The sequence below is a fragment of the Prunus dulcis genome, chromosome 8, assembly GCF_902201215.1.
Source record: "Prunus dulcis chromosome 8, ALMONDv2, whole genome shotgun sequence".
Taxonomy (NCBI): domain Eukaryota; kingdom Viridiplantae; phylum Streptophyta; class Magnoliopsida; order Rosales; family Rosaceae; genus Prunus; species Prunus dulcis.
The window spans coordinates 18,096,338-18,107,903 of NC_047657.1; the positions used below are offsets into that span (position 1 = coordinate 18,096,338).

The 11,566-nt window shown below is 39.0% G+C and overlaps 3 protein-coding genes and 1 pseudogene across 3 annotated transcripts; 3 read left to right on the forward strand and 1 right to left on the reverse strand.

The window, feature by feature from the left end:
* The first annotated feature begins 255 nt into the window (after positions 1-255).
* On the forward strand, positions 256-2,931 carry LOC117638839. Its single transcript, XM_034373990.1, has 5 exons — positions 256-829; positions 995-1,045; positions 1,534-1,667; positions 2,098-2,198; positions 2,314-2,931. Exons 1-5 carry the CDS (start codon positions 440-442, stop codon positions 2,493-2,495), a joined length of 858 nt encoding a protein of 285 aa, XP_034229881.1. The 5' UTR covers positions 256-439; the 3' UTR covers positions 2,496-2,931.
* A 1,795-nt stretch (positions 2,932-4,726) lies between these two features.
* LOC117638838 (hyoscyamine 6-dioxygenase-like) lies at positions 4,727-6,090 on the forward strand. The gene is made up of 4 exons (XM_034373989.1): positions 4,727-4,956; positions 5,068-5,318; positions 5,401-5,716; positions 5,808-6,090. Exons 1-4 carry the CDS (start codon positions 4,747-4,749, stop codon positions 6,048-6,050), a joined length of 1,020 nt encoding a protein of 339 aa, XP_034229880.1. The 5' UTR covers positions 4,727-4,746; the 3' UTR covers positions 6,051-6,090.
* A 1,237-nt stretch (positions 6,091-7,327) lies between these two features.
* LOC117638655 lies at positions 7,328-8,075 on the forward strand (annotated as a pseudogene).
* Positions 8,076-8,836: 761 nt separating this feature from the next.
* LOC117636318 (protein KINESIN LIGHT CHAIN-RELATED 1) lies at positions 8,837-11,548 on the reverse strand. The gene is made up of 2 exons (XM_034370764.1): positions 9,753-11,548; positions 8,837-9,358 (listed from the first exon to the last, which is right to left on the reverse strand). The coding sequence occupies exons 1-2, from the start codon at positions 11,423-11,425 to the stop codon at positions 9,157-9,159; spliced, it is 1,875 nt and encodes a 624-aa protein (XP_034226655.1). The 5' UTR covers positions 11,426-11,548; the 3' UTR covers positions 8,837-9,156.
* Positions 11,549-11,566: the final 18 nt, after the last annotated feature.

Here is an 11,566-nt window from a genome sequence, read left to right on the forward strand (position 1 = left end):
CCCTTTGAAGTTGGAATTTGCACACGTTGACCGACACTTCTTCCCCGTGTTCCTTCAGTGTGGCTATTTTGCAATTTCGCAACTGAAGAAGGACCAATGAGAATAAGACAACAGACTATTGAGGCCAACTCGTGAATAGCGGTAAATAGGGCAAACACACACAACAAACGACCTTGGGGTCAAACCAAGAATAGCGGTAAATAGATAATGTCGCTTTTAGTCTACACATTACAGAAACAGCGAGGGTAGTTTTGGATCTCCACGTCTCATTTCCTCTGAGTTTTCACGTGTGGTTTCGAGAAATTTTTTTTTTTTTTTTCCACACGTGTGTTTCTTCTTCATCTTCCTTCTTGATTTATCCGAAATTGCGGCAAGTTGACTGTGGAGCTTAGGAGTGGCTTAGGAGTAAGCTCCTGAGCTCCTAATTTCGGTGGCAGAAATGAAATCTGTTCATTTCTCGCACCTCTCACCTCCAATTCGTGCCTTCAACCCTAATAATCATACTTCATCATCATCTTTTTCTTCTTCTTCAATCACTCTTCTCCAGCGCTGTAAATTCAGCTCTGTTTCTCTCACCTCCACTTCCAGGCCCTCCCGCTCAATCACGCTTTGCGCTCCCAATTCCACCAAAGCGACGTCGTCGTCGTCGTCCCAGTTCGAATCGGCGGCAGCGGAGGGCATAAAGGAGGCTTCTTTTCAGGTTCAAAACGACGCTTCGCAAAGTCCGTGGAATGTGGAAGTCGGAAAACCTAGCGTTCCGTCTCCGTCGGTGGCCAAATTGAGCTTGAGCGACCAGGCTTTCTTCCTCTTGGCCTTCGTCGCCTGCACGGTATATAAGCCTCAGTTCGTTTTTTCTTTGCTAATATAGTTTAATATGTAATTTGTTGTGGAAATTGGGATCAATTTGGAAACTTTTTTACATAAATGAGAAATGATAAGATTTAGTTAATTATGTGCGTACACTGCTGATATGTTAATTGATTTCATTGTGCAGACTTCTGTGGCATTTACGAGCCTTGTAATTGCAGCTGTCCCGACACTATTTGTAAGTTTTCTTTAATATTTCAATCCAAAGGAAAAAAGCAATCACTGAAGTGCTTAGGAAATCAGTTGAGTTTTAGGGAGTTCTGACTTTTCCATGGCTTTTCCTTTTTTGCCAAAACCCCAAACCCCAAACCCTGAATCAGATTCTATTCTTTTTTTGTCTATCTTTGTACTGCTTGTTAGTGGGTCTTGATATTTTTGGTTTTGTTATTTGAATGAGTTTGAGTGCTATTTGGAATGGATTGTCAGAAGATTTATTGTGCAGTGCTTTGCATGGAATGGAATGTTTAGAAACTCCTGAATGGTCTTGGTTTTTTGAGTCCTTGTCTTGAGTTGGGCATGAACCCAAAAGCAAATTAGAATTATAAGTCTTGATAAATGTCTTCTTTTGAGGTAGCTTTAGGTGCCCTTTTCTTTGGTTAAAAGCGGATGTTCGAGGTCTTGTCCAAATTCTTGTTCCAATATGGCTGTTCCTGGTATGTTCTGTAGGCAATGGGGAGAGCTGCAATATCTCTTTCGAAGCTGGCGGATACAGCTCGTGAAGAACTCCCCAGTACTATGGCTGCCATTAGGCTTTCGGGCATGGAAATAAGTGATCTTACGCTGGAACTGAACGATCTAAGGTGATAATTAAATCTTTATTTCCTTAGTCTCTGACCCATGTTATGTTTGACATGGTTGCTTTATAGCTTCTCTTCATGGTTAAACTCCCCTCTTTACTATGAGCTATCCATCATTTTGTAGTTTATAACCCCAAAACGAATCCATTCAATCGTTAACTGTATTGCTCCATGCATATGTGCCCACCTGCAAAAGCAATGGGGTTTCCAAGGGGGGACAAATTCAATCTTGTCTGGTTTTCTTTTTGTCCCAAAAATATTTGTTATAATCTGGTGTTTACTTCCAGAGATACACTAAACCAGGTTTGATATGAGGATTACTTCACAAGACAATTTGGTTACTACTCGTGTCTGTCAATACATTTGAATTTTTTTTTTTTCCTTTTCACATTTTGAATATTTATGTCATGCTTTTATTCCATTCTGCATTCAGCCAAGAGATTGCTGAGGGGGTCAGCAAATCCACTCAAACTGTTCAAGCAGCAGGAGCTGGAATTAGGCAGATTGGTACACTCGCACAGCAGCAGACTATGTGTATGTTTATCTGACCTCTGGATAGAATTCGTTTGCTGCGGTTTTCCTTAATATGTCCTTTCTATTGATCTTCACTTAACTTCTCAACTGTTATTATAAATTTTTTATGATACAGCAATGATACAAGAGAGGGCGAGCCTGCCCATCATCTCTTTGCAACCAGCTGTTGTTGGAGCAGCAAAGAAGACTACTCGTGCTGTTGGCCAAGCCACCAGGATCTTCATGAATATAATATCTCCAAAGGACTCGGAAAAAGTCAATGAGGAGGACGTTGAAATTGATAGGGTGGAACTTTAAGTTTGCTGCACTTATAACCAGTAGCCATTTTTTCACGAACTTTGTGTGCATAATACTTGTACAGTTTCCAGAGCATGTGGAACGACTTAATTATTTGTTATTGGAAATGTCCCGGAGTTGGGGATAAGCAGTGAAGATAAAATTGCCTCCTTTGAAGTCCTAAGCTCCCATTGCAGCGGTGGTCCAATCGTTCGTATTGAAGTTGTCAAAGGAGTAAGAAGTTCCTAAGCTCCCATTGGAAATGTGGTCTTTTTCTAATGTAAGATTTCTATATTACCTTTCCAAACTTATGAGGTTGACCATTAAATTTAATGTTGATAGAATCTTTGTTTTATATCTTTTGAACCTTTACCTAAGTCGAGTGTTAAGGTAAGCTTGTTGAAATTAGAACTACAAGGATAAATATGATATCGATTCGAAATTATAAGAACGGAAATGGAGATGTTATGGGTGTCTGGTAAGATTTGCATAACTCTGTTCAGGACCAAATTAATCTTGCATCACATGTTTTTGTTTTTCAGTTTTTCTCCCCTCCCTCCCTTCGGAAGATGAACACTGTTCAGGACCAAATTAATCTTGCACCATATAGCTGAAGTTAATCCCAATATTTTATTATAGTTTTCTACAAGAAGTTGAATTGAAACTTGGAAAGAAAATAATGTAGTTGACTTGGGAGAACAAAATATGATTGACCACAAATATTCGAAAAAGAAAAATGGCCGGTGGAGATTTTGGTTTGTTATAAGTCACTCACATGCATCAACCGGGTGATAAGAAAAGAAAGCAAAATGGGTGGCTTTTGTTTATGAAGAAATTAAAGTAAAGTTCAGGTAATATTAATTAATAAATAAGCAATAGTTGTATCATAAAATGATAACATAAGATAATAGCATAGGATGATAATAATGTATTACTAGAAAATGATTATAAAATTATAATTATTGTTATTATATTCTAAGATGATAATGTATGTTATTTCCTGGTTTTGCCATGTTGGATTTTTCCAATGGGCACCAGGCTTGTAATCACAGCTTCATCTACACATTGATACTTTTGAGGCATTGGCCCCCATTCAACGAAAAGGACCCAAAAAAAAAAAAAATATTAACATTGGTTAATTAGTATGATTATGACAAGGCAAGGGTTGAAATTGACTGGCATTTTGCAAGTTCCAAGATTATATCAATGAAGAGAAGAACTTGATTCATATTTAGTAAAATAGCTGCCCAAATGTGTTTATATGACGGATCAAAACTAGAGCCGGAGAGACATGTCAAAAGCTAGTCTTGGACTTGCCAATCAAACGGCATCAATATCGTGTTCGATTTCTACTCTTTCAATATCGCTTGTAATTCAGAGAACAAAACATTAAAAGTGCTCCTCAAACTAATTACGCTTTAATCTCCCACTTTTCGAAACTCAAAAGCAAAGAACATGACTGATATTCTTCCTAAAAGGATCGAACACAAACAATTAGGTTGATGTAGTTACTCATCGTCATAAGAATCTGTTGTTGAAATAGAGATGCAACCATACAATATCTGACGGTGTGGGAAGGTTGAAAATTGTACATACATAAATATGCATATGCAAGCTGGCAACTTAATATAAGCTTCCCCTATCGATGATGCATATATATAGGTTAAGGACCAAGTTAATTGAACACGAATAAATTGCTAGCATATGCTCCTTGTGTTGAAAATGCTAGCCACAATATATATATATATATTGAATTGCTAGATTCTAATATGCTTTGACTTTCTTAATTAACCCCCCCTCATTTTTAATCTAAATTATTGAATATGTTCCAACTTCCCCAAAAGAAATAAAGTAGTATAACATTGCATACTGATGTGTTATGGGAAGCTTCAAAATTTATAGAGGGAATTGACTTTGCAAATGTTTTAGTTTACTTTTGTTCGATGACGTGGCAACCTGTAACTGGACGACGGGACTTTTGTGTCAAGGATTTCTGATTTGCCACTTGTCATGGAAAGTTCCTTAAGGCACTCCCTCCCCACAACAATTTCTATTTCAAAATCTTCTGTCAATGTTTTTTTACCAAAAGAATTGCAACTTGTTCTTTGTTAATGTTGACGTATATTTTTCTCCGTCTCCACAACTTGTTGATGCATGTGGAATATGACAGAAGACTTCCTATAAAAGGCAACTTGCAACCAGTTTTTTTTCCAGCATGTTTGCTTTGGAGTGAGTACATTGAAACAACCATTCTTCTGTTTCAAAGATTGACATGGAGACACTACTAGATCAGAAGCTTGTTTCAAGCTGGTTTGATGTTCAATCTGTGCCCCAAACTTATGTCCACCCACCCGAAAAACGACCTGGGAAGCTCAACGTTCCTCTATGCAACAACATCCCAGTAGTTGATCTTGGAAGCCATGATCGCCGTGACACCATTCATCGAATTTCCAAAGCTAGTGAAGAGTTCGGATTTTTCCAGGTTCAGGATCAATCACCTTCTACAGCTTTGCACTTGTTTTATCTTGTTATTTACATAAATTTTAAGTTTAGAGTTCCATTGTGATCATAAAATAGTACTACTTTCTCTCAGGTCATCAATCATGGTGTTCCCATTAAGTTAGTTGATGACACAATGAGTGTTTTCAAGGAGTTTCATGCACTGCCCCAAAAAGACAAGGCAATTGAAGGCTCCAAGGACCCAAGTAGAAGCTGCAAGCTCTACACAAGCAGTGAAAACTATGCAAATGAAGGGGTTCACTACTGGAGAGATGTCTTGACCCACCCTGGTCATCCCTTTGAACACTACATGCAGTTTTGGCCTGAAAAACCAACTCGATACCGGTATGTGGCCTGGTATGCAATCATGCAAAAAATATATGATCTTTCAAGCTTATAATTGCTTAATCTTGTTATATCTAAGCAGAGAGGTTGTTAAGGCTTATCTGGAGGAGGTAAGAAACTTGAGCTATGTGATTCTGGAGCTGCTTGCTGAAGGCTTGGGAATTGGCACTGAGTTCTTCTGTGGTGGACTTACTGAAAGTCCAGTGCTGTTGTCCAATCATTATCCACCATGCCCAGACCCTAGTTTAACATTGGGATTAACCAAACATTGTGACCCTACCCTTATAACCATTTTACTTCAAGATACAGAAGGCCTTCAAGTTTTCAAGGATGGGAACTGGATTGGTGTTGAGCCTGTTCCTAGTGCCTTTGTGGTTAACATAGGCTATGTCTTGCAGGTACGTTTTTAAATTGTGATATGAAAATATGGTCTCTCTAGCATTATTCGAGTTAATTTACTAATTAACTTGATGATGTGGACTAATACAGATGATCAGCAACTCGAAGTTTAAAGGCGCCGAGCATAGAGTGGTAACAAATTCAAGAGTTGCACGGACAACAATCGCGTATTTCATTCATCCATCGAATGAGAGCCTTATAGCACCTGCAAAAGCTTTATGCAATCCACCATTGTACAGGTCCATGAAGTTCAAAGAGTTCCTCAGAAACTTTAAATCCAAGGCTGCCAATGCTGAAGCTGTGTTGAAGGTTATAAGCCTCTCAAGTAGCTAGTGTGGTGATCTGCCAAGACAAATCGCCATACAAATTCTATTTCTGTACGAAAAGGTTTTATGACTAGGTTGTAATACCCCAAAAAAAAAAAACTACTTGCATAGTTGGTATGATATTTTGCTTTAAATTATGTTCTGTAAATGAAGGATGCGATTGCATTTGTACTGGTGCACGAGTTCTTATACAAAAACCAATATTAATTATTGAAAACTGCATAAAAAAATGTAAGCTGGTTTAGACACATAAGCTAAAACAAGCGAACCCTTATAAAATAAAACTGGTGCAGATGAGGACATGGGCATAATCAACCAACCAAAAGAAGAAAGATTAGATTAAAAATCTGAATTATATATGCCTGCAAGAGCCAATCATCTCCTACTTAATTCCAATTAATACTCATAATCAGCATCTGCTGCTTTGTCTACTTGAATTATATAAGCCCACAAGAACCAACAATCTCTGCTTAACTCCAATACTTATCAGCATCCTCTGCTTTGTCTGGTTGATTGATTTGGATATATATATGAAAAATAATTATGTGGAGGTTGAGACATTCAAATCATGAGCTTTATAATATATCTAGGTTTTTGACTTGGCATATAATATATCTAGGTTTTTGACTTGGGAGGTGCAGTGTTGCACAAGTTGTGTGTAGTTTAGGGAAAGAAGAAAGCTATACTTAAGAGTTATCACATGCAAATATGATCTATAATATACTAGATTCACCAGGACATGTGCATGTCTCAGAATTCAAAATGCCCAAATTGCCTTGAAAAGAATTTGATGAAATGGGCTTGTACCAGATGATGTTTCAGGGAGGGGACAAATTCCAAGATGATTTTTATTTGCCATGAAGAGACAGGGTCCAACAAAATAGTAGCAGGCCAACTCCGCAAATAACCTTTGTAAGTCTTGCCCAATAACACATTCTTTCTGATCAATGGAGGGAGGATTTAAATTTGGAACCTCTTTCAACATCGGGAGAAGAAGAAGCACCATTAAGAACTAGTTAAGTTTAATAACACCTTAATCACTCTTATCTCTTGCAGTCTCTAATCTCTAGTCTTTAAGTCATGTCATAAAAAGATAGGTATGGGACCTACATTGTTTCCCACAAGTGTGTGACCACAAAACCAGTCCAAGACAAGAGACCAATCTTCCAAAACCTGTATGATCTTTCAATTTAAGATCTCACTGAACCCATTGATCATAATCTATATATCAGCATCTGTGGCACCATTACTCCCATGTTTCAGCCGCATACAGACCATTTGAATATGGCTCCAAAGCAGAAACACTTGTACAAATTTGATCAAGCTCTCCCACCCATCAAAAACCAGGTAAACTCAAACTATCAGCCACCCCTGCCTAGCCCAGACTCTTCTTTTCCTATATTAGCTATTGTTGTACTAAGCATCATGGCTACAGCTTTCTTGCTAGTGAGCTACTATGTCATTGTTGTCAAATTTTGCTCAAACTGGTACCAAATTGATCTGCTGTCAAGGTTTCCCATCTTTCGAGCTCGAGAAACGGAGGATCTTCTTACAGCCTTCTCTCCATCAATTTGGAACCGGGGGCTTGACGAATCAGTCATTCGCGGAATCCCAACTGTTCAATTCAAAGGAGGAGAAGTTGAAGATAGAAGTGTTTGTGGATGTGCAGTTTGTTTGAAAGAGTTTCAGGAGCAAGATACACTAAAAGTTCTTCCCAACTGCAGCCATGAGTTTCACTTAGACTGCATTGATATATGGCTTCAGAGCAATGCAAACTGCCCTCTTTGCAGAACAAGCATTTCAGGTACTATCCGGTATCCAACTGATCATGTCATAGCACCAAGCACTTCACCTCAAGACTCTGAATTGTTTTCTCATAGCTTCATGGGTAGTGAAGAAGACTTTGTAGTAATTGAGTTGGGGGGAGAAGATGGTGTCATTTTCCACCAAGGCAGCAACAAAGAAATGATTATAGAAAGTCATAGAACAGCCTAGAAGAAGTCAATCACCAAGAAAAATGGAGAAGCTCTGAAACTTAGAACCAAGAATGTGATAGCAGAATCAAAAGGTTTGTTTTCGATTTCGACATGCCAGAGTGTCTAGAAATGCAGTTTTTCCTGATGAGTGTGCCTGTAATTCCTTTCTTTTTTCTTCTTTTGTTGATAAATTTTGTTAGTTGGTGTTTGGTATTAAGGTGAGATGGTGGAATTGTTAACTTGCAATTGATAGTTACATAGCATAAAATAGACGAATGTAGAGTTACTTGGGTTGATGTTAGACACAATGAGAAGCTTTGGACAATTGGGATTATTGCTTAATCCTGAAACGCTGGCATGGGTTTTGAGAATCATTGCTTTGTTACCTTCTTCTTCTTCTTCATGAATGAAAATGATTACGTTAACCTCTTCTTTTCCTTTTATACATATATAGAGTTTCAGTGAGAGAGAGAGAGTATAGGGACCCAGATGCTAGAGAAAAGCAGGACAAAGATTTCCCTGGAAATGATCTCTCACTTCTTTTGTCTTGAAGCCATTACATGAATGTTGGTGAGTGCTGAAGGTATTCATTATTGTGTTGAGTTTAATTATGGCATTACGTTCTCACTGTTTCACTCAGAAGGAACAACATACTGTATACATGTTCTTGTAAGGATAATAAGTGTAGCAAAAAGGCTTGTAGGATCCTTTCTTAGCTGAGCAATTAAGGACCAAGAGCATTCTTAAACAGGCTAAATTCCAAAATGCTGGCTAAAATCATCAACTTTCAGCAAAAGAAAAAGGATTATTATTTCCGTATCACTGCCAAAGATGCCAAACATTTCATTCAAAATAAAATTGATGATCCATAACAATGAAATTTATTTTAGTACACAATACTTATCTATATGAAGACATTGACATCCCCAATTCCCCAAAACAAAAGAACTAGGAATCCCTGAAAATTGTGCTGTTTACACAACTAGCTACGTAACATGACCAAAAAATTAAAACCAGCAACCAGACCCCCCACTCGATGAAGCTACCCAATCCTTGCAATGTTCTTATGCAATGGATCAATTAATTTGAGCATCTTCTAAATTATGTCCAATCACTTCTAATTCACAGGAGATCGGCTTATGAACTCCTGGCAGATGGATGAGTTTGGGGTAAGGGCAAGGCCTTTGTAGTATGCTCATCATTTGCAAATGTGCCACAGGCTTTTTTCTTCAATTGTTCGAGAACTCGGTGTGCTTCTTTGAGTTCGTCATGAGCACTTGGTCCATGGCTTTCCCAAGCATCAACTACTTGCTGCTGGAATTGGATTGCAAGGGCATAGCTGAAAAATCCAGGAGATAAATTATGAGATATACATATATTTATCCTCAACAGTCAACACACGACAAAACATCTTTACTAAATGCATCAATCATCTCGCTTAATTTCTGCTTGATAAATAGAGACATGAAGGGATTATGCATGTGACTACAATTAAGTTGCAATACGTATTAAGTTTACTTTCTCAGAACAGGAACTACAAGAAATAGCACAAAGAACTAGTCACTCGGTGAATTATAAATCAAATTCTGCATTGCATGAATTACAAGTCAAAGGAGTAACCATCTTAGCAGATTCACAAGTGCAATGTAACTTCAATATCGAATGAATTAATAAATTCCAACATAAGAGCATATGCTGGAAATGTAGCCAAAAACCAGAAAGAGCATTCATACCTTTTCATGGCATCATATGCTTTTGAAAGGTTCTGGCATGACTCAATTGAATCTGCATGATGGGGGCCAAGCGAAAAATCCATGATATCCTTCGCAACAGCAAACATCTGAGCAGCTGACTGAGGTCTGTCTAGTTCCAAATATGCTGCCCCCAAGTTATTGTATATATAGCCCACACCAAAATGCTTGGGACCAAAGCTCTCTTTCAACCTCTCAGCCGCACTCTCCAAGTAAGGAACAGCCTGTGAGACCTTTCCAGTCAACAGAAGTAACCACCCTATTCTAGCCGAAACACTCCCCTCGGAGTGCTGTTCTTGTGGGAGCTTCTCAAGCAAAGCCAATGTTCTCTTTAACAGTGAAATTGCAGTCTCAAACTCATTCATAGATTCGTATTGCATTGATATCTCTGAGTATGCCTCAGCAACATCTACCGGGGAGACTGTCTCTTTCTTGTCAAGAATTCCACAAGAAATCTCCAAACATCTCTTTGCATCGGCAAATTTTTCCTGATTACATAAGGCTTTTCCCATCGAGATAAATACCAGTGCCCTAGTCTCACTCTCCTTGTCTGTTTGCTGAACAACACGCTTCAAAGTATCAATAGCCTCATCAAACTTTCCCAATGCAATCTGCATATTAGCAGCATCAATCTCTGCACGAAGCAAATCAGAGCTAAGACCCCAATTCTTCAAAACCCTTTGTGACAACTCATTTTGCTCCAAGGCCTTCTCATGCTCCTCCAACCCAGTATAAATAACAGCAAGAAGCCTCCTGTCATGTGCAACCTCCACCGAATTCTGCCCCAACTGCTGTCTGTGAATGTCCAATGCCTTCATACAGAAGCCTAATGCATCCTTAAAGTTCAAAAGAGCGACATATGCCTCCGCCAAATCCCGGTTCGCCTTGCCAAGTTCTGTACTATCTTTCTCCAACATCAACTCCTTAATTTCCAAACACTTCCTAAGATTCCCAAGAGCCTCCTCTCTCCTCCCCATTGCCGTCTTTACATTTGCCAGCTCGAGCTGTACAGCATGAAGCACAGGCCTAATATCCCGAACATCAAATCCCTCCTCCTCTAATCTACCCAATGCTCTATTAGCCATATTAAGGTACCCCAAACTACCACTAAACCTTTTTAAGCTATAATTGACAGAACCCAATAATTGTAAAGCCATGGCAACAGGCAAAGAAGGCTTATCATCTGTATCCAAAGCTTTCAAGGCTCTGGTAGCAAAAGACAGAGTCTTTTCAGGGTCCTCACCTTCTTGGTCAAGTTTGAGGCCAACTTTTAAAGAAGCCAAACCAAGCTCTCTCTCATCAAAAGCTGACTCCATGTTCTTGAAAGCCTTAAGCATTTCTTCAGAAGTCTTTGCAGACTCGAAAGCCTCTTCAAGCTCAGATTTTTCCATGGACTTTCTCTGCCTTGAGGACACTTGAGGTGATCTTTCAACAAGGGTGTTCATATTTCGAGATGGATTTGCTTGGAATTGGCTGCTTTTGAAGAATAAGCCATGGGTTTCGGTGCAGGGCCTGAAACGGGTCGGTGAGACCAGCGGCGAAGAAGATGAGGAGGAGGCGCGGTCAGAAATGTAATTTCTGGAAAGAAGAGGAGCAGAGGATTTAAGTCTTTGACGAGTGAGATGAGAGAACAGTGAGATCGGAGATTTTCTCATGGCCGGAACTGTAAAGTTTTGTAATTTTGTGAGTGTTCGTTTGGGATTTTGCTAAAACCCTATGCAAAAACCCTCGCGCTGCTTCTGCTTTTGGTGAGTTGTACGGAAACCTGTGAACTTGAAGTGAAGACGAAGGACAAA

Bases quoted from the DNA above. Each gene is read 5' to 3' on its own strand.
- LOC117638839 (XM_034373990.1), top strand. From the start codon at position 440: ATGAAATCTGTTCATTTCTCGCACCTCTCACCTCCAATTCGTGCCTTC. The intron at 1,046-1,533 runs GTAAGTTTTCTT...TATGTTCTGTAG, and splicing joins CAGCTGTCCCGACACTATTT to GCAATGGGGAGAGCTGCAAT. The intron at 1,668-2,097 runs GTGATAATTAAA...TTCTGCATTCAG, and splicing joins CTGGAACTGAACGATCTAAG to CCAAGAGATTGCTGAGGGGG.
- LOC117638838 (XM_034373989.1), top strand. From the start codon at position 4,747: ATGGAGACACTACTAGATCAGAAGCTTGTTTCAAGCTGGTTTGATGTT. The intron at 4,957-5,067 runs GTTCAGGATCAA...ACTTTCTCTCAG, and splicing joins AAGAGTTCGGATTTTTCCAG to GTCATCAATCATGGTGTTCC. The intron at 5,717-5,807 runs GTACGTTTTTAA...GGACTAATACAG, and splicing joins ACATAGGCTATGTCTTGCAG to ATGATCAGCAACTCGAAGTT.
- LOC117636318 (XM_034370764.1), bottom strand. From the start codon at position 11,425: ATGAGAAAATCTCCGATCTCACTGTTCTCTCATCTCACTCGTCAAAGA. The intron at 9,359-9,752 runs GTATGAATGCTC...TGGATTTTTCAG, and splicing joins GCATATGATGCCATGAAAAG to CTATGCCCTTGCAATCCAAT.